The sequence below is a fragment of the Strix uralensis genome, chromosome 24, assembly GCF_047716275.1.
Source record: "Strix uralensis isolate ZFMK-TIS-50842 chromosome 24, bStrUra1, whole genome shotgun sequence".
NCBI lineage: Eukaryota > Metazoa > Chordata > Aves > Strigiformes > Strigidae > Strix > Strix uralensis.
The window spans coordinates 4,856,968-4,884,103 of NC_133995.1; the positions used below are offsets into that span (position 1 = coordinate 4,856,968).

At 42.1% G+C, this 27,136-nt stretch overlaps 1 protein-coding gene across 3 annotated transcripts; it reads left to right on the forward strand.

Moving 5' to 3' along the window:
- The first annotated feature begins 154 nt into the window (after positions 1 to 154).
- SRPK1 (SRSF protein kinase 1) lies at positions 155 to 27,126 on the forward strand. 3 transcript variants are annotated; one of them, XM_074893495.1, is made up of 16 exons: positions 155 to 232; positions 342 to 402; positions 11,898 to 12,016; positions 13,753 to 13,861; positions 14,284 to 14,371; positions 14,591 to 14,678; positions 16,157 to 16,263; positions 16,926 to 17,091; positions 17,788 to 17,813; positions 18,298 to 18,511; positions 18,788 to 19,216; positions 20,625 to 20,725; positions 21,614 to 21,721; positions 23,110 to 23,179; positions 23,636 to 23,728; positions 24,621 to 27,126. In XM_074893495.1, the coding sequence occupies exons 1-16, from the start codon at positions 220 to 222 to the stop codon at positions 24,803 to 24,805; spliced, it is 1,977 nt and encodes a 658-aa protein (XP_074749596.1). In that variant the 5' UTR covers positions 155 to 219; the 3' UTR covers positions 24,806 to 27,126. The 3 variants fall into 3 exon arrangements, with proteins under 3 accessions (XP_074749596.1, XP_074749595.1, XP_074749597.1); XM_074893494.1 differs by lacking the exon at positions 155 to 232 and adding an exon at positions 8,276 to 8,551 and having other exon boundaries at positions 11,883 to 12,016; XM_074893496.1 differs by lacking the exons at positions 155 to 232; positions 342 to 402 and adding an exon at positions 8,294 to 8,551.
- Positions 27,127 to 27,136: the final 10 nt, after the last annotated feature.

The following is a 27,136-nucleotide window of genomic DNA, read 5'->3' on the forward strand; positions in this document are numbered from 1 at the left end:
GCCATTCCGCGGCGGGCGGGCGGGGGGCGTGGCCAGGCGCGCGGGGGGGCGTGGCTTCCCCCCTCCCAGCTCGAGCGGCTCCTCCCGCCAGAGCGAGGCCGGGGCCGCGCGGTGGCGCGCGAAGGCGCCGGCCCTGCGCATGCGCGGCCCGGCGTGGCGCAGGGGGAGGGCGCAGCGCGCAGGCGCGCGGGGGACGCGGGGCTACCGGCTCTGGCGGCCATGGAGCGGAAAGGTGAGCGCCGCGCGGCCCCCGCACCCCCCGGGGCGGTGCCCCCCCCCTCCCCTTCTCTCCTCCCCCGGGCCCGCCGCCCCTCACGCCTCTCTCCCCTTCTCCCTCTCAGTGCTGGCGCTGCAGGCCCGAAAGAAGCGGACTAAAGCCAAGAAGGACAAGGCCCAGAGGAAGTAAGTGCGGCCCCCGGCTCCCCTCAGGCGGCAGCTCCCGCCGCCCCGCCGCTGCCTCCCGCCGGTACCGCCGCCTCTTTGTTACCCGCGGCCTTCCCCGCGGGGAAGCGGCGGCCGGGCGCTCCCGGGGCGGTGGAGCGCGCAGAGCCCTCGGGCTAGACGGGTTTTTAACGCGAGGTTAATTGAAGGCACGTTTCGCGGCATATAGGCAGACAGCCGGCGCGGCTGGTGGCCCGGGGCGGCGGGTTTTGCCTCCCTGCATTCCGCCGGGGCTGGGTTTCCCCCCGGGCTTCACGGTTCCTCGCCGTCCCCTGCCGTGGTTCCAGGGACGGGCTGTGGACGGGGGAGCGGAGCCGCCTCGGTGTGGACGGAGCCTCCGTTCCCTGCGTCCGCCCCGAAACCGGGTGATGGAGTCGGTCGCGCTCTGTCCTTGCAGGCTTCTTCCCTCGGCCCCGGGCTGGGGGATGCTGGCGTCCCCTCGCCTCTCTGGAACCTCCAGAGCTGGCTTTAGGAGCCAGCTTAACTCTCTTACCACCCCCCCGGTTATTTTTATTGTTTTTTAAATCTTGCCCTAAGAACGCTGTGATGTGTTGTTTACTTCTTTCTCTAACTTTGATGCTCTCGTGTGGCTTCTCTCCTACCACAGGAATTTCACAAGTCTTTATATGTGGTGAACTTTTGGATGCAGATATAAAAATTAAAAGATCTCGAGTAAATACTAAACAATGGCTCCCACCAGACTGCGTTAAGTACTGCATTCAGTGCTGCTCGTGGATTCCTTTCTAGTGAAAGGTGATGCAAATCCTAGAGGCGGTTCTGTGTGCTCAGTAAAATGCTGCTTATTTGTGTAAAGTCTGTAGTACCTCAGGAGGTTTTATACTCACTGGTGCCTAGGAACCAAAGGTATTTAGTAAGTAAGACTTGGAGGGGGGAGGGGGGAGTTGGAGTGGCTTTTCTTCAGACCTAGAGTAATGCTTTCTTAGTCACTTCCTCACGCAAATCATAGGGCCTTGAAAATAATTTTCGGGTTGTCTCCAGCAAAGATTCAGTTGTTTTGAAATGGGGCTTCTGAGGGGCGAGAAGCGTTAACTAAACTCTTTGGGAGATGTGCATTATGTTTCTGCGCCGTTTTGTACATGTTCCTGGTATTTCTTCGAAGCATTAGGACAGTTTTTGAAGAGCTCTCCTCTTTCTATAGTATTACCAACTAATTTCTCAATGAATAATCTGTTGTTTAATTCTATACCTGTTATATTCTTTTTTTTCTTGTTCACCTGCAGACAAACAATGCTGACTCTGCCAATAGAGTCCACAGTTGCAGTTGGAAAGACTGATTGCTGTGTAAATTCTGAGGTTGCTGAATGGTAACTTTCAGTGCTGGCATGTTGTTTTTTAAAAATCCTTTTTAACCATGTAGCCAGAAGAGGTTAACTACACTGCTGGTTAGCTGTTGATTTTGCTACTAACCTGGATTTGAGTGGAGAACCATACTATTGGTAAAAGGCTGCGTTTATCGTCTTAAACTACACACTTCAACTGTGTTTTCTGGTACCATAGGTTTATTAGATCCTGCCTCAGAAATTAAAGAAACTTGCATGTCCTTTATGCTTTACATTGTACGACAAGAAGAATGCAGTGTCAGCCTCTAACTTTAGGGGCAGTTCCATGACATTTATGCTATTTAAATACAAAGCTTCTTTAGTTAAATCTTCTAAAATAAGCTTAACTGAGTTGTTGCAAGACTTTTGCCATAAAATCTAAACTCGAAACCACATGGAAAGTCCTTTTAACATCTGATGTTCCATGGTAGTTGGTTAGATCACACACATGTAATTTTTTCTACATGAAGGGCAGTAAAAAGCATGAAACAACTGATTTTAAAAGGTTAAGGTTGGTAAGTATTAGGAATTATCTTATTATGGGTAAGTATAAAAATGCAGAGAATGTTCTGAAGGGATTTAAAGCAATTCAAAGTATCTTTAACTTTAGATATGAACTACACCTGCTTTAAGTTTCCCTATCAACCCAATCTGGTTAAAAACAGGTAAAAAAAACACTTGAAAAGGTTAAAATACTGAAAATGGACTGTGTGTAGTACAAAACTAGAAAGTTACCACTTTTTTTCATCATTCAGTAGTTAAAATTGCTGCTATTTAGGTTTAGACAAGACAACCTAAACTGGTTATTTACAGAAAACCCTTGTAAATACTAATTATGGTTCCCTAGATAAGATTTGTTTTTATGGGAAGGTCAACCAAATTATTCATTTTCTGCAAATTCAGGATGTTTGTTTTGCTTCTCATCCTTCCTGTCTTAAAAGCTTTGTTTGATACCAATGAAGGAGTGAGTGTGTTTATCCTAACATACTCTTCTGCAGAAAGAGAGCAGGCAGAGTTTCTTGGTAATACAAAGGGGAGGTACCTGTGTCTTCCCACTCCAGCAAAACTACCCTAAATTCTTTGGTAATCTGGAAGAGTCATTAAACCAGCTGCCTCAAATCTTTACTTAGGAAGCTTTTACTTGCCCAGCCTGCTCACTGGTCCCTTGTCTGTCATTGTGGAGTTGGAAGAATATCATGGCTGGGTACCTTTGCCCAGCTCCCGCTTGTGTGAGAATTGAGGAGGAGGAGGAGGACAGGGAGAGTGACAGCTGAATGCCTTGGAGGGACAAAAAGCAAGCCCAGATACAGGAGATCCTGAGCTCTAATGTTGACTGTCATTGCGTTGCTTTGTGGCCTTGAGTGAAGCATTGATTTCAGTTTCTTATCTCGGTCTTTTCCATAAAAAAAGGCAAGGAATTTAGAATTAACAATGCTTTAATCTAAATTATTTTTAGGAAACGAGAGGCAAGCTTCTACTTGGCCTTTTCCTTAATATTAAGAATGTCAGGAAATACGCATGTCAAAGCTTTAGTTGCTAATAAAACATAGAGAGTTTGGTACGTAGGCTACTGCAGTGTGTGTTGCTGCCAAAAGATAGCTTTGCTGAAAGCTATCTGGGAAGTACGTGATGTATTAATTTTATCATTTCACGAGGTGTGAAAATCTCAGGCACTAACAGTCGGTTGATTCCCAAAGGCACTCAAAAAAGCCTGTCTTTAAAAAAGGAGCTTGTAGACTTACAGGCTTTTTTCTTACTAAAACTTTAATAACTTACAGCTGTCTGAAGAGTTTACAGTCTATCTGCTGAGGTGTATTCAGGTAGTTATTTTTGCCCAATTGTCAAAAATGCAGATTTTGGCAGTTGTTTGAAGCAGTTACTAATATCTTTGGAGTTCAGCACCAGTACACAGATGCGTTAGGCACAATGTTTGCCCCGGTCCTTAGGAAGGTGGGGGAGCTGTGCTTTCCTGGGAACAGCTCTTGTGCTCGTTTTCCTCGTGTGACTTCTAGGGAACTGAAAACAGAATTCCTGTGTTCTAGTGTTTGATGAGCTGCGTTGGACGGGGATGTCCATGAATGCAGCAGGAGGAAGGAGCGATGGGTGTCCCAACAGTTCAGCTGTTCATCTGCCACAAGGTGGCTGCTTCTTGCTTTGCAGGTCCCACGTGTGCACTTGTAATGCCTCGGTGCAGTAAGGCAGTGTCTGGTCAGGAAGCAGTGTGGGCTGACAGGAGATCACCAGCTTATGTAAAGACCCCAAGTGCTGGTTGGAGGGGAATGTTGCTTTGAGTTAGCTCTTTTGTGGACGGAGCACCCGTTCCTGGCTGCAGCGGTGCTGGAGCATGCCATCTGCGTGCTCTCATTTGAAAGAGATTAATCTCCTGTGCTGTAAGACTGTTCTACTATGCGAATGAAAGCCCCATACCTGAGGAAGATCTGGTATTTACTTCAGAACTATGCTTCTATCTGGAAATACAAGCTTCTATTTGAACTAAAATACAAGCATAGATGTACTTTCCCGATGGCTCTGTAATTTGTAATGGAATCAGGCACTTGTGACTGTTAGACCATAACTGCTAGTAAAATACTGTGGCTTTTTTCTATGTTGTATGTTGCAAACCCTTAGAAGCTCAGACTGTTCTCTTTGTCCTAGGAGAAGAATACTCTTTAGGTTACTACTGAGATTAAGACCTGGAGTTTAAAAACTAGTCTAAAAAACCCGTCCAGATTCAAAGCAGTTAGATAAGAAACTGAACAACTAGTTCTCTGTTATAGCTCATTTTCTGTGAAATGAAGAAAATAAGTGTGTTACTAGAACTGGGCTACAGGTCTGTATGATTTGTAGATGATGAGTATCTCCTTGGCAGGCCTGGATGATAATACTGTTTCACCAAGTCCTTCAGCAGTGTGTTTTATGTTTCAGGAAAAGTTGGCCTATGCGTGCACGAAACCAGCAGTTCTGTGTAAGGGGTGTTGAACCGATTGTGCCTCAAAGCAGAACATTTTATTACCGTAAGCATGAATAACTACAGAGGTAGTGGCAGCCATACAGTTACAGTATGCAGCTTGTTCTGAAAAATGTACATGATCTGAAGTACTTTCTTCTAATTCTGCATGCACCGGTGAATTTATTTAATCCTTTCTTACAGGCTTTACTGAAAGAGATTTTTTCACAGGATTTTTCAATAGTTCCTCTGGCTCCCTCTATTCCTGGAGGGAGGGCAGTGGCAGAGTTGGTACAGTACCGCTGTTTTGATTCCTCTCCCTCTTCCCAAATGCATACAATATTCAGTATTTTGAAGAAACTGGTTTACAGTTATCTGTAATTTTTCTGGCCAGACTCTTGTCATGCAGTGAAGCCTCACTTCTTTCTTCCTCCGCAATAGAATTGCTATGAAGAGAGACAAGGAAGTTGGTAATTTTTCCATCTGTGCAGTCTGCAGAGCAGAAAATTCTTAGTAGAGTCTCATACTTTCCAGTTTGTTACTGCGTGTCTTGCTTGTGTCACTTTCCTGCTGTCTTTGAGGAGCCCTGGAGTTCCAACAGCCCTCTTAGGTTCTTCCTTCCTTATTCAGAATTTTGCCTGAGATCAGGATCTTGGATTATGTTTTCCTCACTTGTTTTACATAATTAATACCAGGGCTACATTTTTCCTAAGTATTTTGAACATAAGTTTAAGGTAGATTCAGAATGCCTCACCCACAGGATTTTTTCATTCAAATACAGAAGTGATTATCAGACTGTGACAGGACACAACTGAAGATCCTGCTGGTTTCCATGGAAGCTCCTTGGTTTGGAATAGCTGGAATAGCAGACGGTTCTACAAACAGCTTGTGAAGTGCTTGTGTGGGGGAGTGGGTATGGGGAGCAAGAAACTTGATTGCCTCTTATTTGTGCATTAGTATCATTCTCGTGTGAAACTCATTATTGCTTATCTTCAAACCAAACTCCCACAGATCCACTAAACAAAAGTATGTCTTGCTGCCTCTGAGTGCCGTTCTTTCAAAACTAAATGTTAGACCATCTGCAGTCCTCTTAAGCTGTTGATGATGGTACTCCTGGGATGGCTGCCCCACTGACAGAAAATACCGGTTCTTTATTCAGAAAAACAGGAATGCGAGAGTGAATGAATTGCAATTATAACGAAATAATGTGGATTATAGATTTGTAGGTCCCCCACAATCTATGATTTATAATTCCCCCAAATACTTAAAAATTTCTTGAGCAGAAGGGTAAAGTGCATACAAGCAGGAAAATACTTTTATCATTTTAGACCTGAATTCATACTGAAAGTTTGAGCCTAAACAGTTACAATATTTATCGAACACTGGCTTTGCCAGCAGATCTGCATGTAAGCATGTTGGAGGCTGGCACCTCCGACTAGATGTGCCTTAACATGATCTTGAAATTACAGGCACACTCCAGCATAGTAATGAGATGCAGTCTGGCAGGCATACTTCCCTTAAAGAGACATTGTCTTGGTGCACGGATGTGAAAATGGGAGAGAAACTTTTAAAACCTGGCTTTTCAACATGCCATATAGAGCTTTTTGGGTTTTTTTTTCCTCTTCCCCAAATGAAAACAAGGAATCCGTAACAGCACTTGAAGCGAGATGTTGCTGCAGTGGGTGTACTGCCCTGGAAATCGTTGGCTGGCTGGTGAAGGTGGAAGGTAATGCTTCCTTCAGCAAGAGTCCCAGGGTGTGTTATAGCACTCTTACCTGTCTCCTGCAGTATGAGCTGGATTCATCATTAGTCTTATGTTCACTGAATTGAATTCTATTTGGGGATGTTTCATGTGTGTCATTTGAGCTTACAAATAAGGAATGACAGTGTTTATAAAGATTGTGCTGCAGGCGGCTTAAAAATCATTTAGCAAAGTAATTGTCTTTGGTTTCCTACAGACAGGCATCATCTCTGCAGATGGCAAGGGAATGGCAAGCTGAGGTGAGGAGTAAGGAGAGTGTCTTTTGTTAGTGCATATATAAGGTGTGACAAAAGTGATTTGGATTAAATGTATGCTGCCTTCCTTGCTTGAAGGTGGAAGGGGTCTGCTTTTGATCTGAGGAGGTGGATAGGTAGCATGAACGGTATTTCTGCTGGTTTGGGGACAAAGAAAAATACTGATTTCCTGTACAAAACAGAGTTTTGAAGAAGTCGCTCTTAATACTCCCAAATAGGTGAACCAAACACCTCTCCCAGCGTTTTATGTAAGTTATCAGGGTGGAGAGAACAAGTTCTGAGTTTTGACTGTGAAGTTGCATGTGGAGACTTGGCTGGTGTGATGGCTTGACTGGTAATTTATAGGGAACAGTGAAGGAGCCCGTGCTGGTGCCACTCCGCAGCACCAAGAACGCTGCCTTTTTCGTTGGGCTGTCTGTGCTAACAGGCATGACTCTGCTCTCCCATCTTCTCGTCCTCCTGAGGCTGTTGGATCTACCTCACTGCAAATCTGTAAGAACACACATTGTGCGATCGAGGCTTCTTAATCATTTTTTACCTTATTTTTAATGTGCGGACCAGAGAAGTGAGATTCTATGGGAAACTGGCAAGAGAACACAAGTGTTTTTTCCAAACCCTTTGAACACCTTTTGTAAGGAGTGAGTGACTGAAATGTTAGTTCCTAGGAATAACTCTTACTGTCCCTGCTAAGCCTTGCAGAGGTGTGCAGAGTTGTCAGGTGATACATTCAGTGAACATGGAGCAAAATCTTGTCTACAGTGGAAAAATTTGCATGTTGTTAGCACGTCTTCAAATACAAAGAGGTTTGGCAATGCTGAACTGTTAAAGGATGTTCAAACTTCAGTGAGCTTTTAAGGTGAAAATATTTTAGGTATACACTCAGATGAATCCAATTCTTCTTTAAACCTCTTCATTGAAAACTGCAGAGCCAGCTTCAGAGTGTCTGTCGCTAATAAACACTCCTCTGTAGCAGAGAAAATCTCTTAAATTATTACTGGTATGTCACGTTGTTGCTGACTTGTTTCCCCTATCGCTTACATAAACCAGCAGGATAAACAGGCACAGGAAATGGCTGGTAATTCTACATCGTTGGAGGGCGATGTTAAGTGCCTGCTGCTGTGAAAAATACTCAGTTCACCTTTTTAAAGAAGATTTGACTCCTTCTCCTACTTTTTTTTGCTACTTTTAAGCATAAAGGATAAGTTTTTCTTGTAACTCTGGATGGGGAGGTTTGGAATTACTTCAGAAAATTCATTTTTACTTTGAACACCCTTTCTCTCCTGTGTGATTGTGCTGGCGTTTCTGTATCAAAAGGGTTGGCCTGTTGGCAATTACCATGATCCTTGTCTTCATCCGAGCTTTGAATCCAGTGGACTATTGAATAGGCAAATAAAACCGGCTTGTTCAGGAAGATGAAACAGAGTATCTGACTGAATTTCTAATTTCATTAGAGGGAAGACTGAGGCAGGTAAACATCAAGAGAGGAGATGAATCTCTTTATGCTCAACCCCTAACATGACTGAATTTGCAGGAAGATCAGCTGAGAGCAACCCCCAGCCTTGCTGCAAGGCCCTTTACCTGCAATGCAGTGCTGTGCAGCTGCAGCTAGGTGGTGGAGGCAAATCCCTCTTCTCCCTCACTCTTGCACAAAGCTTTGCTGCGTTCGAGAACAACCAGCCCCTCCGCCTGCTGTTGATGTCCCCCTGCTTCCTGAACAGTGTGGCATCTGATTTTTAATGGCTCTTTCGAAAACCATTGGGCTGTCTTCAGGAATATCTTTATCAATGGGAGGCCGTGCTTCATGCAGGTAGGTTACCCTCTTTTTCTTTTAGTCTCATGAATTCGCAGTTCTTCAGGCATTCCTGAGAGAATAAGGACTTTGGGGAGGGTCTCTACATATGGATTCACACGAATTCCATAAAAGATCTAACATTTTGCCTTAGCATTGCTGTTCCATATTGTTTTCCTGAAGTAAAATATTGCTATCTTGTTGTAGAGAAACCCTGCAAATCCAGTTAATTCTGATGATTAATTAGCACATTGAGAGAGCAAAAGTAAAAGGTGATCAAGGTGTTCTTAAGTAGAACAGAGATAGCTGCAAAAAAGAAGTAACCTAGAACACTTGATTTTTAACATGTGAGCCATTAACCATTTTTTTAAGAGCTCTTTATACATTTTATCTGCTTTTGCAATATTGCAGACAGCTGTTTCGGCTGTCATCTTTAAATACTGAGTATGGATTTTTCTGCTGTCTTTAGCAGCCTTTTGTGCCTTTTAGAGTACTGTCTGAGTGAAGCAGACAGATGAGGGTTGTGGTTTTGTGTATCGGGGTTTTTTTGGTATTAATACATATTCTGCACTGATTAAGTCTCTCTTAATCCATATCTGCAGTTGACATGGTCACTTCAGGGTAAGAAGGTGGTGGGATGTAATAGCATCTGATGAATTTTCTCAGGAAGGCAAAGGAATGAGATGTGTTTTGGAGGTGATTTCATAAAGGAAATAGCACTGTAGAAATGTATATCACCTGAATATGGCTCACTATAACATTAGTTGGTATAATAGAGTCTAATATAGATGTGAAATGCTTTTGGATCCCCAGGACAGACTCAGATGCAGACTCCAGGGTGTGTCGTGTACGAGGCTGTCAGCATGATTCGTCAGCCCCTTAGGAGGGGCGCAGAAAGCTTCCAAGAGAATGGGGTTTAGTGCTTCCAGTAACTTCTTCCTTGATGCATGAAATTACTATTATTGAAAAGCATTGGGACTGCAGAATGGCACGATGTTTCTGTCTGCATCAGTGGTTCTTAAGATGAGTTTTCTTTTGAATTGGTCTAATCCCCTACATCTTGCGCAGTTATAAAAGTGGGAATCTTGAAACAGCATTGGGGAGAATTAGTCTGTACTACTTAGGCCATGGGTGTGGCCACTGGATTTAAATTCTCCTTTCTATCCCATTCTGTGTTCTGGTTCCTCTGTAGGATTTGTTATATATGAGCATCCAGACTCCCTTTCAACCATTCTGTCCACGGCCCTTTCTTGCCTTTGCTACCTGCTCCTAATTTGGGGATAGTCTGTGACTTTATTCATAGCTCTGTTGTCCCCAAAGGAATGCAGCAGTTTTAAAGTAGCTTTTGGACCTTCAAGACTTCACCCCCCACAGTTTCCTTCTTCCTACGCTGGACTTGTAATTCTGTGGCTCGTGGAGCAAAGTCTAAATAAAATATCTTGGGGCTGGATCAAGCTATGGGGTTGTTAATAAATGTCTCATTAGCCTGGCAGCAGTGGAATGGACTGTCTGGCAGTCTTGTTTTATGGTTGAGGACCACAAATCTGTCTTGCTTATCTGTTCCTGAATTAAAAAATCAGCAGGACTTACTAGCTCTGACAACAGACTGGAAAGTAAATGTTGAGTGGTTTGGTTGTGCCTGGGATGACCTTTGTAGCTCCTCTTTGCTTTAATGAACTTCAGTTCCGGATTGTAAATGGCTACAAGTTTAGTCATGATCAAATTGGAACAGGTGACTTCTTCCTTTTCCTGCTCCATAGATTATTTAAGATGGCCATAATTTTAATATATTCAACGTATGAAGTCTCAGCAGAGTGCATGCGGAGTAGGTAAATGCTGAACATTCTTTCTGCTGTGTAACTACTCAAAATTGAAATATTAAACTTGTCCCATGGATTAAGATTAGTCAGTACAGCCATGATATGATGCACAGGACTCCAACTCGGTTATAAGCTATAAAAACTGCCCCCGTGTATTAGCATAGCCACTGGCATAACCAGTGACTGTCTCAGCAGTTACTCCTTCTTTGAGCAAAATGGGTTGAATTTGAACTAGGGTGGTGGAAGGGGTCAGTTATATCTGCTGCTTCACTGGAACAATAGTTTCAGTCCAAGAAACTTCCACTAATTCACGCTGACAGGGAAGTTCATTGTAAAGAATGTTATCTCGTGCTTCTATGTCATTGCTGTAAAGAAATTTATTGCCCACCTCTTTGGACAACTCCAGGTTTTTTTAACATCTCATACTGCTAAGAAGAGAAAGCTTAATGTTGATATCCTGCAGTACTTTGCCATTAAATCTTGCCAGTGCAGACGGGCTATAGGCACTGTTCTCATTATAAATGCTTGCTTTGTACAAAAGGGTGTTGAAGATTAAACTTTGTAGACAATTAACCCTGTAATGCTTTGTAAAGTAAATAACTCACGTGTTTCAGTATTACCGTTTCGTGAGCTGTTTGGCTGGAAGCAGTTGGGGTGCAGGGGAGACAGCAACATGTCAAACACAGCTTAAATGCGTGAGAGCAGTGAGATGGCCTTTGCCAACATGATCTTCACAAGCAGGAACGTAGAGTAGCACATTTGGTGAAAAGTTAAATGCACAAAATAACGCTTTCATCTATGAATGTGGGAGTGAAAAAAAAAAATACCACCTTGGTGCCTGATCTCAATCCCTCTGCAATCACAAGCTCTCAGAGGGATTTACAGAACATCTGCTCTGTGTGCTCCCACTCTCCGTAGTTCAGACAACTGTAATAAACTTTAGACCTTCAGTGAAGAGACAAACTAGAAATGCAGCTTACCACATGAGAACAGGAGAAATCAAGGGCAATATTAGGGATTTTAGAGCTCTAAAGTGTTAGAAGCAGAAGGATTGTTAAATGTTCATTTGATCTCAAAGGTGAAAGGGACAAAGGGCACAAGTTCTAAAACACTGGTTTAATTTTCTTTTTCAAAGGAGGAAGAAATAATTGATGTTAGTCTTTAAAATAACATTCATCAACATTTAAATCTTTGTGTTTTGTGTGAGGTAACATCTTAAAATACAAATTTGCTTTAGGAAAGTCCTCAGTGAATGAAAGACTTGGTGGGATCACTAAGCTTTTAATTCGCTATCTTGTCTGATCTTTTCTTTGTTCTGCTATAAAAGTGAATCTAGGGCATTAAGTTGTGTTTCTCACTAGTATATGAAAAATTGTTTCTATTTACTTTTATGCTAGCTTAGGAGTAAAAGCATTTAAATGTGCAAATAGTTTTTGTGAAGGCTGAATATTGCATCTCCTCCATTATCAGCAATCCCTCGTGTGAAAGGAAAGCTGCTGAATGAAGAGTAACGTGCGTGAGACATGCAGTGTGTTCTCTTTCAGACCCGACACTCAGCATCGGGGCCCTGCTGCTCATTCGGAGAATGATCTTCCAGAGCAAGAGGAAGAAATCCTGGGATCAGATGACGATGAACAAGAGGATCCAAATGATTACTGTAAAGGTGAGAACTTGCCTGTTCAAGGTGCAGGATTTTCAATGTAATCAAGAAATTCCCTTGACTTCTTATCTACTACAGAGAATGAAAATAGACTCCCCCTTACTTTTTGAAACTACATGATGATAATGTTTTTCAAGCTAACCTGAAATGGAGAAATTATTCTCCAAGGTTCCCCTGTTATCAGTCAAGATTTGAGTTGGAGAGCTGGTTTTAATGCATGAGTTTAAAGCTGGTAGCTTTTCCTCTGTCCCAGAGGGGTTTCAGAATTGGTACAAGCAAGTAGGCATTCAATTTCTCTTTGATTTTTATCAGAAAAAGGACACTTTCAAATCCTTCAAATCAGTTTCAAATTCTTCATTGTTTTCTTTTGAAGATCATCATCTTAATATCCATTCTTCAGATAACTTTGTGTCTGCAAATACAGTCTTCCACTGTTTCTCTGAGTAGAAACTAAATACAGAGCAAATGGAGGTGCCGCAGTATATAATTCAATATCAAAAGGGTCAGGCTGGCTTTTAACATAGCAAATACTTTAAAAAAGACACAACACTGGTCATACAGATTTAACTGATGAGTTAGTTGAAGCTTGAATGTGTGCCCCCACCTCCAAGTGCTTCATAAGACTATTTCTGTGATACTATTTATTGTGTATATTGAATAAGACAGAGGGAGAAGCATGTAACGAATGCCATGTATGTGTATTAAAAAATGCAAAGTAGAAATAGCACAGGGAACTTGAATTGCAATGTTTCTTACACTTCAGTGCTTTACTTCAAAGCATTTATGTTACTTTAGCATGCTACCCAAATATTTGTGGGATTTTGTTTGTTGTAAAGCAAGTGGAAAGAAGAAAGCCCTTGTGTGAATTAGCAGTTGCTGCAGATGTCACTGTTGTAACAGAAATCTTTAAGTGAAGAAAAGGAGCTTCTGCTGCTTGAGCTAATGAAGTAATGGATGTCAATTCTAGCTTGTTTGTGAACCACTCAGGAGAGATGAATCTTCCTGGCAAAGCATGCATTTCATGGCTGGTATTTGCTGACCACAATTGGATAGTAACCGCCTGGAATCTAGGGTGTAATTCCAGGTTCTGGCAAAAACTTATGCCTCAACAATCACAGTTTCTTCTCTTCGTTCTGTTTTCTGCCAGTTCCCTTGTGTCTTTGTCTGACCTTTCAGGTCTTTGCTTCCATCATGGAATCCTCCTGCATGGTCAGCAGAGGTACTTGGGGTACGGGGAGGAGACTTCCCTATTTTCAGTGATGATGTTAAATGGCAGTTGCAAGGGAAACTCTGTTGGGATCTTGGGTGCAGTGCTCTTCCATGTTATGGGGACAGAGCCTGCAAAAGCAATGCTGATATTTACCTGTAAGATTCTGTTACTGAACATCATAAGCTGTTTTTTCCAAAGGTGATCAGCCTAGCAGACTTCAGATGCTTTCACTGAGGAAATAATCTTTTGTGATGATGCAGTGATGACCTACATTGAAAAGGAGGAAAAGTCATTCTAGTTCAATTATATAAAAACTTTTCAGTCAACTGGAGGGCTGTTCACAGCTCTTCCTTTAACATACTGTATGTTTGTTCTGGCAAGATCCAATTAGGGAAACATTTGCATTTGTTTATATGATTAAAAATTTAAACACATCAAATCTGCCTCAAGTTGTGATGCTTGTTCCACATACCTGCTCTTCAGTACTTGCATGACGTCTTGATACATCAGCTTCCCCCTGTTTTTCTAGGTGGTTATCACCTTGTGAAAATAGGAGATCTCTTTAATGGACGATACCACGTGATTCGGAAGCTTGGATGGGGCCACTTCTCCACTGTGTGGCTAGCTTGGGACATCCAGTAAGTCTGTTCTCGCTAGCGTTTCTGGCGGGAATGCACAGCATTGCACGAGCATGATCGGAAAACATCTTGTTACTTTTAGATAAAAACACAAAATGTAGCTGTTCACATCCTAACACAGAAGTTTCTTTTGATATTTGCATGCAAGTGTGTGGGAGGGAGTTAGCAGGACAAACTATATATGTGGAAAGAGTGCTCTTGTCTTCAGCAGTCTCTGACCTATTTCTCATTTTCTGAGAAATGACTTAACATGGATGTTTTATAAAAGAGACCCAAAGACAATCTTCATGAGTGCTTAAACCGTATTTTTCCATGATGCCTTAAATAAGTAGCTCTCTTATCTGCAAAAGAATTAGGAAAATCCTGGAGAATAAGTTCTTTGAGTGTTAACAGTCTCCAATTTACTTACCATGTGTGCGTAGAGGGAGGAGATTTGTGGCAATGAAGGTGGTGAAGAGTGCAGAGCACTACACGGAAACAGCCCTGGATGAAATCAAGTTGCTAAAATCGGTGAGTACCTGAGAGCGGGGTTAAATCTTTTTATTTCTTTTTTTTTTCAAACTCATTTTGGGGATTCACATTAGTCACGTTCTTGATATCTCTGGATCGTTTAGCTGCAAAGAATTTGGATAGGAACCTAACAGTAGTGGAGTAGTTCTGACTTCAAAACATATTCTTGCTTGGTAATTACCTCAGGAAGCATAAAATGAATCCTGTTTTTCTCTGCAGGTCCGCAACAGTGATCCAAATGATCCAAGTAAAGAGAGAGTTGTTCAGCTATTAGATGACTTCAAGATTTCAGGAGTTAATGGTTCTCGTATCCTTTTATGGAATAAAGGCAAAGAATTGCATAGAAAGGTGGGAGTTTGCTGGGTGGCGGTTATGTTGGTGCTGGTGAGTGATGCCCAGACATCCCTTTCACTGCCCAAGGAAACCTGCTGTAGAATAATCTGCCTCAAAACTGCTTGCTAAGCTCAGTCCAGAATGATCATTCAGCCTGGCATAATGTGTAAGCTGTGGAGACAGCGCTGCTTAGTCATGCTTTTAACAGGAGAGATGAGGTGGCTGTGTCTGATTTGTGAATCAGAACTGACTGGCTTATTGTCCGAGGAACCTTTGGGGTAAGAGAGCCCATCCGTCTCAAACCCTCAGTTCTGCAAGCAGCCTGGTAATAACCCCTTATTTAAGTAAAACAGTACAAAATGTTAAGATCATTAATTAAAAATAGCAAACACATGCAGTCTATAACTTGATAATAAGGTTGTTTTCTAGTTATGGAAACATCTTACCTTGGACTTTATCAACATTGTCAGGATGTTTAAAGTGCATTGCTTTAAAAATCCCCTGTCGTTCTGTGAACAGCCTTCTAATAGGCAGTGATTTGCGACAAGTCCTAATAACACACCCTTAAAATTTGAAAGCAGGACTTCTGTGCATGTTTCTGCTTTGCAGTACCTTGAACTTTATTTTGGTGAGAATTACTAGGCTGCTTGATAGGATCAAGCTGTAGGTTATAAATGTTCTAACACTTTTAGAAAACAGTAGCCCCATAATGTGTTTCCTCTAACTTTTTTTCTGGTACCTAGCACTGAGTAAATGTTGATCTCATCTTGTATTTCTTTCTCTCTTGCAAAACACATGTGTGCTTTCTGCTAGTGTGGAAGACAAGCACCCTAATAAACTCCGAACTCCTGAAGCAAAGGCACAATACTGAATATGTCACTAGAGGGGCTGTAGCTGTTGAGATCTTTATAGACAAAAAGCAAATAATGTAAATATTGTTGAAGTCCAGGCTTGTCAAAAGTTTGTTTTGCTGCTAAAGAGGCAAGGAAGGGCGGAGAAAGTAACTTAATTGTTGTGAAGATGACTTATGAAATGGAAATTTTATTATCTTTTCAGGTAATGATGGTACAGAGAGATCTGGCATCAAGTTTTGCCTGGGGCAAGAGCCTAGGCTGTTCCAAAACATACATTGTTGGCTTGCAGCTGTCTCAATACTAGCACAAAATACTAACACACACTTGCTTGTGTAACTGGCTTCCACTCAAAGCAGGAGATTTCTACTGCTGCATTAGGAGCATTGTCCTAATGAACTCCATCCCTCTGTATTTTAGGTTTTACCTAACGACACTGATGTGTGGGATAAGATGGTGCTGTTGAGGAAGGCAGCTTCTCTATGCTGTGTCAGAAGGATGAGCGTTCTTTAATATAAAACATTTAACTGGTGTGGATTTCTTCTGATCCTTAGAACTCCTTGGGTCAGGATGTCCATCTTTTTCCTTGACGAAGTTCCAGATATCTGTATGGTGTTTGAAGTTCTAGGGCATCATCTCCTGAAGTGGATCATCAAGTCAAATTATCAGGGGCTTCCACTCCCTTGTGTCAAAAAGATCATCAAACAGGTAAGTTGCAGTTCTGACTGCACTGCTCCCCTCAACCCAGTGAGAAATCTTTCACTAATGTTTCTCAGATCCCAGAAAACAAAAGTTAAAAATCAGTGGTACATCTCTCATGCAACAAAATCATTCTGGGGTTAATATTTCCTTTCTCTATTGCAAAAACCTTCTGCTACAGATACTTATTTTCTGATGCTTAAACCATGATGGGAGGACGGCTTTGCTTTCAACTTCTTACCCTGGTTATTCCTCTTAAGTGCAAGTATTTTTTTTAAAACCGTCACAGTAAGTACAGTGCTTAATGATGGGAAGAGCAAGAGAAACCTGTTCTTCCTACTGGATGGTTGCCTAAGAAGAAACATCCTTCTACATGTGAGGTGGAGGGGAGGAGGAAAGCGTGATTTTATTGGTAGAGTATTAAGATTAGATTTTCAGCTGTGGTAGGTTGTGAGGGTAAAGAGTATTTAAAAGTCATAACTAAAATCTGTATCCGAATCTATATTTTTCTGGAACTGAGTAGTAACCACTGATCATGTTAGCTCTAATCTATTCTCAAACACAGAAGTCCTTCAGGTTCATTGGTCGCACTAGGCAATTTTTTATTTTCACTTCAATTTGCTCATTCTTTGCTTTTTTTAATGATCGATTTCCTTCTCTCCTGTCTGCAGGTTCTTCAGGGTCTGGATTACTTGCACACAAAATGTCGAATCATTCATACAGATATTAAACCTGAGAACATTCTTCTGTGTGTTAATGACCAGTATATCCGTAGGCTGGCTGCAGAAGCAACAGAGTGGCAGAGATCTGGGGCTCCCCCACCATCTGGCTCTGCAGGTGCTTTTTTCCTGAAAATTGGTGCTATTTCCCTGCAGATCATGGCTAATCTCATGAGGGAAAACTTCCTGAGTACAGTGGAACAATAATGCAAGTAACTTCTGAAAGGCCAGCTGTAAATTGTGAAGTTAGTCATCAGTTGTAACTCGGAGATGATCAGGAAGGCAGTCGTTTGTATAAGAGAAATGGAGGGAGGATACATGCGTGTATTTTCTCATTCTGGTGTGTAGTGTTCCTCCTCAGAATATCCATCTGTACCAGTGTGTAGTTTTCAAGAATTAACTGCAGTGTGTGTTGGAAGGCTTCTCTGTCATAATCTTACAACACCACCGTTTGACTGAGCCCATCCTAGCTTAGCTTAGGGGAGCTCCCATAACTTTGGTATTTTAATGTTTTAATTTGCATTGTCTTTTCCGTAAGATGCAGTAAATGAAGCTGCCTGACAGGAAGTTTAAGTCTTTGATATCAGTCAAGCAAGTCTTCTATCTGGAATTTTAATTATGCATTTACTCATTTTAATGTTTTTCTCATTTTTTTTATTCTTGCTGTAGCTTTGTAGGGAAATAAGCCTTCAAAATAACATTTGCTGGTATCTTTAAAATGTTGTTACCAAACCACATAGGAAAAGCTTAACTTAAGAATGCAGTTGCAGTTTTTGAATTTAAACTAATTTACTGATCTTCCTTTCCCTTTCAGTGAGCACTGCACCACAGCCAAAACCAGTAAGTGTAATAGCTTTCGTGTGTAAGTATCCATCTACTTACAGTATCTACTGCATTGTTTCATAATTCAGTCAGCATTAAGGGGAAAAACAACCTTATATCAGAAGGAAAAGCGTAATTTGTGTTTGTCGTAGGCATCAGGTTCAATGCTGTCTCGGAGATGTAAGTAGTATTAGCTCATATATCACCAGGACGAGTAGACTTCTTGGTGATATCAAGGTCTGTTGTGAAGGTGACTGTGGAGTCTGAGATCCCTCATTTGGAGAATACTCCAGGTTTTTCAGGTCAGGCCAGAAATGCACTGATAAGAGCCATAGACAACTGCTCCAGAAACCTTAATACCTGCTTTTTATTTGGGCAGAGAACTGTCTCCAGAGTCTTCATCCCAGACTGCTTTCTCAGCTCTAAAATAAATTAAAACTTGACACATTTTAGATTTATTGAAACATGAAATGCTAAGTCCAATTTCTCTGCTTCTGTGTAGGCTGACAAAATGTCAAAGAATAAGAAAAAGAAGTTGAAAAAGAAGCAGAAACGGCAGGCTGAGTTGTTAGAGAAGCGAATGCAAGAGATAGAGGAAATGGAGAAGGAAGCAAGCCCTGGGCAGACGCAGCCTGAAGAGGAGGAAGAAGCTCAGAGCCCTCTGGACATGCTCATAAAAGTTAGTCCGCCAGAGGAAATTGTCATCAAAAAGACAGGTATGGACCTAAAGTATTGCTAAAGTAGCAGTGTTGTCCTTTCACTCGTGCTGGCATGAGTAGAGTGAGCACCTTCAGTAGAGGTGGCCATTGTCATTTACCCTGTCCGCATTGCATTCTACCCATCCAGAGAGGCTAGGAAGTTTCCTGTTACAAACTGAATTAATTATTGTGCTCGTTTTGAGCACTACCTACTTCTGAGGGGTCCCTGGAACAGCGTCAGCTATTACTTGGTTTAGACATAATCTGCTATCTTCTCCTTTTCCACTCTTCCAGCTGAAGTCATTGTGCAGGAGCAATCTATTCTCATGGAAAGCAGCGTGGAAAAATGTGTAACAGAAATGAACTGCAATGGAGTCATACAAATGACGGACTTCCCAGACTCCAGCAATGAAGGGTCTGTGCGACTCGAGGATGACCTTCATAATGCCAATGACTGTGGCAGTCACCCTCACACGCAGAAGAAGGAGAACTTCCATAGTTGTAATTACAGTCAGCGTAACGGTGACTCGGAGAACAGGCCTCAAGAAGCAATGTCGGACTCGTTCGTGCCCTTAGTTTCAGAAGATTCCATGGTGTGTCAGCCTACATCCAACGAAGAGCGATCGTTCAGTGAGCAGGAGATTAACCATTTGCAAGAAAGCATCCGGACAGAGATACCTTCAGAGGATGAGAATGAGAATAACAGCCCGTCAGACAACAAAGGTATAAGAGGAACCCTGTGAGAAAGGGCTCCTTGGTGTGGGAGAGTTGTGTTGTGACACTTCATCAGAGTATTGATAAACCTTCATTTTGTAGGCTGAAGTGATCAGAACTACCTGTTTGAGACTTTTCCTGCCAGGAGTAATTAACCTGACAGTCCTACTCTGAGACATTTGCTGCTTGTAGCTTCCTGTTGTAGTTGTACCTTAATTTTGGCTACTGAATGCATAAGTATTCCCATATGTACCTATATGTTTGTTTTTCAGTATAGGAACATTCCCTCCTTTATCAGGTGTTGCTTATGTGATTATTACAGTTAGAAATGTAAGTCTACAAACTGTCACTGGCTGCTAAATTATGGGATAAGTACTGTTCAGTGTGTTCTGATAGTTTTGTTCTTAACATGGAGCACAGGTAATTCCTCTCAGTTACTTGAGATGAGTAAATGTTTTCCCAGAACTGGAAATACAGCCTGACTGAAACAAAGCTTATACAGCGTAGGAATAAAAACCTCTTTAATGCTTTTGTTTAAAACTGTAAGCCTTGTAGGTTCAGGAGAGCATAAGGCACAGTAGTTTACAGCAGTCTACACCCATTCCAGGTGCGTGTGTGTTAAAGGCTTGAAGCAATTGATAAAATCATCCTCCTTTGCATCTTTGAGTCAAGGTCAGGTGAAGTATGTCTGCTTGGAGGAGGAGGGAGAAACTAACATTTGTACTTTCTAAAAAAAAAAAAAATCTGTAGCATTTTCTTGGCAGAGTACTGCTGGAAAGTTATGTGGATGAAAAGTAGCAATTGAAATTTAAAGATCGTGAAACTTGAACTGCGTCTAGTTGGATGCCCCTGCTCAATTACTAGGTGTATTTTGCTTCTCATAGCTCTCTTCCAAATACCTTTAGAGCTACAGCTGGATATAACTTAGTGACTTAATATTTTTGCTCTCCACTGTGTCACTGAGCTAAAGTATATATTGGGAAAACCTCTTGTAAGGGTCTGTTGCAGCAGTGAGTGATGGATATGTCAAAAAGATGCTATAGTATGTGGACTCTACTTCAAAGATTTGGGAAGACTTCAGGGTTGAGAGGCTTGTTTTGTTTCTGGCAATGCCCTCATTTAAAAAGCCTGAGCCTGCCTAGATAAAGACTTGGCTTTTTAAGGCTGTGCTGGGGACAGTCACTGTTGCATGTGCTTACTTGTCCTTCTGCTTCGTAACACCAGTCAGGTCTTAGTGGTGGTACTCTTGTTCATAGAGCAGACTGATGCTGATTTTTATCCCTAGGCTGTGGGGAGGGAAAAGTTCTGATCCGTAAGCAAAACCCTTCCTGGGTAGGGAGAGGGCGATAGGATTTGGGTGACAGATGGTGACACTGTCCATGTAGCTTTAATCAGCTGCTGTACATGTTGCCTCTAGGAAAATCAACTGCTGGGAATTTCCTCCTTAATCCTCTTGAGCCCAAGAATGCAGATAAGCTCAAAGTGAAGATAGCTGACCTAGGAAATGCCTGCTGGGTGGTAAGTTTAAAATCTTTTCACATTGACTGTTTAAACCTGCTAATTCATTCACAGTATGCCAAGAAGGAAAAGAATCTGTAAAATAGAATCTGTCTTAGACCTGCTTGTGGAAGTAGTGACAGTTTGAAACTATGTTGGGGGAAAAAAGAGGGGGGAGCAGGGACACAAAGAAAGAAGTGGTCTTCTAACATAGGATTTCAGGCCGTGTCTGGATGCCTCACTGGTCGTTAGGGTACTTCTAATGGAGAAATCTGCGTATGTGAAACTTCTGAAGGAGTCTGTAGCTCTCCCGGAGAATGAGAAGGTTGCAGACAAGTGCTCTGATGTGCCAGTTCTGCAGTTTATTAGCTTGTCAAACCATTTCAGTGGACTCATGAGCACATGAAAGACTCATAGTTTTATTCTTTGATGGTTGTGCTGTGCTGCTTTTTAAATCTTTGACATTTCAAATAGAAGAAATGTCTATTTTACTTGGCTTCTTAAATGGCAAAATGCTTCAGATCTTATGGGAGAGATGAGTCTCAGATTCAGAATTGCTTGCAGTGTCTGCCAAGGTGGTGTCTTACATTGGTGTTGCTTATCTGCTTTGAGGTAGTTGAATCATGGCCTGTGGCATCAGATAGGAGAGGGTGCACCTTCTGAACAGCCTTCCCTTACTCTGTTTTTGTGGGTTGCTTTCCTCTAAATTGCTGGACTGTTTTACTTGAAGAGTGTCTTATGTTAAGCATTTAATCAGTACTTGTAGGAATACAAGGAAATACTTAATGAAGATGTAAAATTCAGATGAAATGTCATGGAATTGAGCTTTGATGTGCTCTGACGTTCCAGGTTGTTGATTCCCCTGTTTTAAACAGTTTCTAACTGTTCAGTAAAACATTTCTTCTTTAGCACAAGCACTTCACTGAAGACATCCAGACAAGACAGTACCGATCCTTGGAGGTGTTGATAGGGTCGGGGTACAACACCCCTGCTGACATCTGGAGCACGGCGTGCATGGTGAGTGGGCTCAGCGGGGGTTTGGACTCCTTCCACCGAGCGTTCTGGGAAAGTCGCGTGTGCTGTGCGCTCCAGACTGCTGAGTCACTAGCCAAGCCTGGCAAAAAGCCCTCACAGGTGTTCAGCCAACTTCCAGACTGGCTGAATACCGTGTTTCCATACCAAAGTTGTCTCATTTATTTATTTTGCCACGTGTGGCTTTCATTTTGAAAGTTAGGGTTGCTGTACAGCACCAGCAGGTCTCAAATATAACTGTACTTTGACATCATGCTTTGTGGAAAAACAAGACAATTATGCTGCAATTGTGAAGACAAAATCTTTATATAAAAAGAGCCTTTCCACTGCATCCAGCACTGTTTCACAGACGTCTTCAGTATAAATTCATATTTTAATTATCTGCATCCTCTGTGTGTTTGGAATCATTTTATAATCTGAGTAATGCCGAGACCAGGCTGAAGCTGTTCCTGTAATAGCTGGCAAGTGTAGAATATGGTGATTTGGAGAAAAAAAAACACAACAAAAAAACAACAAAAAAAAAAAAACCCAACCAAAACAACCAACCAAACAGCAGTCTAGTCACTTACTGCATGTGCTTCTTTGGTGTCTCTGTCCTATGTTATCTACAAATCTTTTTCTAAAAAAAACACGTCTTAGGTTTTATTTTTTAAATTAAGAAAATAGTCAAGCAATTTTTGCTGTCTTGGAAAACAAGCTGTGAATTTTTTTTTTTTGAATGTGGTAAAAGAAAATGTGGTAGGGTCACGTTGTCTCTGCAGAATGTGAGGTCAAAATTATGCAGTGGTTACTCCGAGTGCCTAGTACAGTAGTTAGACTGCAGCAGTCCGTTAAGAAAACTGAGAATACAGAAGGCCAGGGGTACTGTTCTGAGTAGAAGTGAATACGTAAAGGGTAAATGTGTCGTGGAATTTGGTGAGTTGAAATGAAATGCAAACGTTTTTCTCATTTAAAGCATGTTTTCATATCTACAGATGAATGTTCAGCGATTAACTGTTTGAAAAAGGTCTTTTTCCTATTTGAAATTTGGAGGGAGGGGAGAATCTTTGTAAAAAAATCTCGAGTTTGGATGTGACATTTTGCAAAATGCTGTGGAGGCGGAAGAGAGGCTAAGCCTCGATTTTGTACAGCTTCACACACAAGCATGCTGCATTATGCTCTGATCCAGAATTCACCATAGATATGTTTTTTAATGCAGTCATTAAAGTGCGGCAAAGTAACTGCACATTGTGAGATGGTAATGGTGTACTAGAGTTCTACAGGTTGTTCTTTCCACGCTTTGCTGCTGGCCCCCAGAGATACAGGCAGGATTAACCTGCAGTACATCCAACGGGGTGTGAAGTGCAATAAAATGATTTAACGTTTCTGTTTAGGCCTTCGAGTTGGCAACAGGAGACTATCTGTTCGAGCCTCATTCTGGGGAAGATTACTCACGGGATGAAGGTGTGTTTGTCCAAGTCTTGCCTTTTTAAAATAGAATGTGAAATACAGTGGATGCTTCTTCAGAATGAGCCTTCTCTTACGAGTTAGCAGTGCAAAGGCTCGTTCTGAAAAGATTGTTTACCCAAATGAGTGGGGTTAGGGGACAACTGTGCTCAAGCCTCTGCAGTAAACCACCGTGCACGAAAGTCCATGTTCTTGTTCTGCTGTTTTCCATTCCTCTTACCACTGGATTCTCTCTCTTGCTTCTCAAACTGTTCATGCCTCAAGTGGCCCTTACCTTTTCCCCCCTTGCCCCTTGACTCTGTTCTTGCTCAGTGTTACCTGATTTCAGATGGATCTCAAAGTGATTTTTAAGGGAGATAATGTCTTTGTCCTTATAGCCCAGAGAAGGAAACTGGGGCATAGAGGTGTCTTGTGTGGATGTGTCTCACTGTCTTTTCTTTTGAAAAAATGCAGATCACATTGCATTGATCATAGAACTTCTGGGGAAAATACCTCGCAAGCTCATTTTGGCAGGAAAATATTCCAAGGAGTTTTTCACCAAAAAAGGTAAAAGGAAACAAAGCAAATGTCACTTATCCCCTCATCCTCTGCCCCAAATACACAAGAGTGCCTTGCTGGAAATACCAGTTAACAACAGATGCTAGAAAAGATGCCTTTTTAAGTCTTTCCTTTGTTTTATGAAAGGCTTTCTCAGTAAAACTGCAGCTCAATATAAGGCATTCTTGTGTAACGGCTAAAAGTATCCTACATCCTAGTACTTGACATCTTGGCACAGATCAAATGCAGCAGTACTGTAGAAAAACAGGCTTCATTTGACTTTATTTAGCTGATCTTTGTCAACTAGAGGTGTTGACTCACCTTTGAAGTCTTCTCTAGACAACTTTGTTCCATTTCTAGCATGCCAATCACCTAAATAGTGCCTTGCACCCTGAGCCATGTTGTTCAGGACACATTATACCGTTATAAAGCCCTAAGCACCCCAGAAATGTATTGAGTCTGAAGACGTTCTTGACCTAGTTTAATACTTTTTTAAAACAAACTCTTTTTTGTTAGTAGTGTATCGCTTCCTCAAACAGTGCTGCATGTATTGCATCTATTCCAAAGTCAACAGCACAGTGTTTATCTGTCATGTCAGCTGGTATAATTGGTGATTTAATGAAGTTAAGCAGTATTTGCTGATATTGGATCAGAAATGGCAGGAGGGAAAAAGAAGCCTTCAAGGAAGTACATTTCTAGAACAGTCTTCAAAAGCAGATAGAAAAAGGGTTTTAGTGTAACTTGTTTCTTCCTTCAGCGTGCCCTGCCGTTTTAAACTCCCTGTGCCCAACTATTCAGGGCAGTTTCTGAATTCACTCTGTCTTGTGTAGCAGTTCGGCCTATTTTATTCAGCTGCTTTGCTCCCACGACTTGCACTTAACCTGTCTGTCTTGGTTTTCAGGTGATTTGAAGCACATCACCAAACTGAAGCCCTGGGGCCTTTTTGAAGTCTTGGTGGAAAAATACGAGTGGTCCCAAGATGAGGCAGCTGCATTCACAGACTTCTTATTACCCATGTTGGAGCTGATCCCAGAGAAACGAGCTACAGCAGCAGAGTGTCTCAGGCACCCCTGGCTTAACTCGTAGAGGCTTCAGCCCAATGCCACAGCACTACTCTGGTTTACAGCATAGCGTTCATGCACCCAGCTGCCCCTTCCCAGAGCCATTTTTTTCCCTTGTTCATTTTCAGTGTGAAGTTCTTCCTTCAAGGCTTCCAAGATTTTAGATAAATCTAACCTGTTCTGCTGAGTTTGCTTGTGTGACTCAATGGGGACTCTCCTCAGCCAGTGGGCATCATCTGTTTTGCCTTGATTGGGCTTCGCCAAAGACTAATTGACTAGAATATGAAGTTTTTCCTGAGTTCCCTCACTGTTATGCACTGTGTGTTACAGAAGTGAGCTCACCTGTGCTCAGGTATGCTCCCTAAGCTAAATTTCAACTCTCCTTTCTTCATGAGGGGGATGTGAAGATCCAAACGCCTCCTTATCTCGCTGACTCAGGAGTTGATTTCCCGCTGTTGATGCAGTAGTTAGCAATGGGGTGAGAAGTACCAGATGGCACCAGAGTGGTGTTAGTTCCTTGTAGAGCAAAGACCTCCAAAGCCTCCATGGTTTTCTAGGTGTCTACTGTATTCTTTGCTTTCCAGTCACATAACTTTTCTTTAGTTCTAGCTGCTTAAATCTTTTTGAGAAGAGCTATTTAAACCTAGGTTTTAGTATCCTTTATTTCTTCCTCCAAAGTGCCCTGCCCCTTTTTCCTTCCCTGTGCCCAGATAGTCAGAATAGTTTCTGAAGTCAGTGACATTTTTCTACTCTAATGCCTGTGCCTGTGACTAAAAGGTGACAAGTGAAATAAGCAAAAGCTGGAACTGGCTCAACGCACAATCTTCAGCGTACAGATGGGTGCGCCCCTTGGCTGCAGAGAGGTAGCCTTGTTGCAGGCAACTCTTCTAACATTTTAATGAGCTGCGAGTTTTTTGGGTTTTATCCCTTACTGGCACTTTTTTTTTTGCCTTGCTTGAGGCGGTTGCTGTATCTGTGAGAAACTGGCTTTCACTGATGCAGCCTTACTTTGGCTTTTAATTTTTGACCATTCACTTTTTCCCAGGAAAAGGGTGTCAGTGTCTGTACCACAGCCACGCTATAGCCCTTGACTTTCAAAATCAACACTTGAAGGCCTGGTGTAAAGATTTCTTTTAACTTGCTTCAGGTGCTGGCCTTCAGAAATAACTTCCCAGGATGGGACTGCCTTTTATTTTCTAGGCCATTAGCACAAGGAGAGCTAGTAAAAGTGGAAGAGAACTGACTTTTCCATGTAGATACTGGATTAGAAGCTGTTTGTAGAGTTACCCCAAGTAAAAATGTTTGGTGGGGTTTCTATATAAACTTCTCGGAGCGGGTTGGATATAATGAGTAAATTGATTAATTTTAATTCAAAGTTAAATCACTGTGGCATTTGATAGTTTTATGATGACGTCTTCTAGACTTGCCCATCCTGTTACAAATTCAGTGCATTCTACTCTACTCTAAAGCAAGATTTGGCAGCGTTGAGACTTCAGAGGCACTTCCTTACCCTGGACCAAACAGGCCTTTGGATTCGTGGTGGCTCTCAGAGTGTAGGAGTTGCTGCAGGAGCGTGCTGGAGGCCACGCAGATGCCAGCCGAGACGATTCCGTTGCCAAAGCTGCCGAGACCACTGTTACGTGTCACTTCTGTGTGTGTGTTTGGAAATCCTGGTTCGCAAGGATCATTCATTCATAAACCTTGGTGTCATTTAATCCACTTGAACAGAGTTTCTCCAGTCCAGTGCCTGATTGGGCTTATTAATGCAAATCATGCTGCATGTTCTTTTAGGGGTAGGTCAGGTTCTCTATGCATATAATCTAAAATTAAAGGAAGGTAACATACCAAAAGAGTTTTAAACTGCTGATTTGACTTTTTTTTTTCCCTTTCATCTGGAGTTTTCCAGTTGCATGTCACTTCCATATCTGTTACAGAAGGACTGGGTTCCAAAATACTGTCTACGTACTGTGAAGATACATTGGCAGGGCAAACAATTTCTGTTGTCTTGAAAGCTCACCCGGTCCTGTGCACCAAGACTGGCTGATTAAAGAACTTTTCTTAGAAGGGGTCTGCCCGCTTCGACTCCGAGGGCTCCTTCCTGTCCTTCCCTTCCCTCTGCCACCCCTGACTGGAGGAGGAGGTTTTTTTACCGTGATAGCCAAGGCTAGAGCCAGCTTGTGAGTTGAAGACCCGCAGAAGCAGCTGTCAGGGTTCAGTCTTGTACCGTGTGCTCGTTCACTTGGGGTTTGTTAAACTTCCAAATTGCCGTAAAGTGCTCACACTAAAGGATTTGTACTTGCTGTGTCAGTCTAAAACCTGAAGGAAAATACATTTTTATTCTTTCTACTTGGGTGCT

Coding starts and splice junctions, on each gene's coding strand:
- SRPK1 (XM_074893494.1), top strand. CDS start 8,481: ATGGCTCTTTCGAAAACCATTGGGCTGTCTTCAGGAATATCTTTATCA. Junction 12,017..13,752: donor TCCAAATGATTACTGTAAAG/GTGAGAACTTGC, acceptor CTGTTTTTCTAG/GTGGTTATCACCTTGTGAAA. Junction 16,264..16,925: donor TCAAAAAGATCATCAAACAG/GTAAGTTGCAGT, acceptor TCCTGTCTGCAG/GTTCTTCAGGGTCTGGATTA.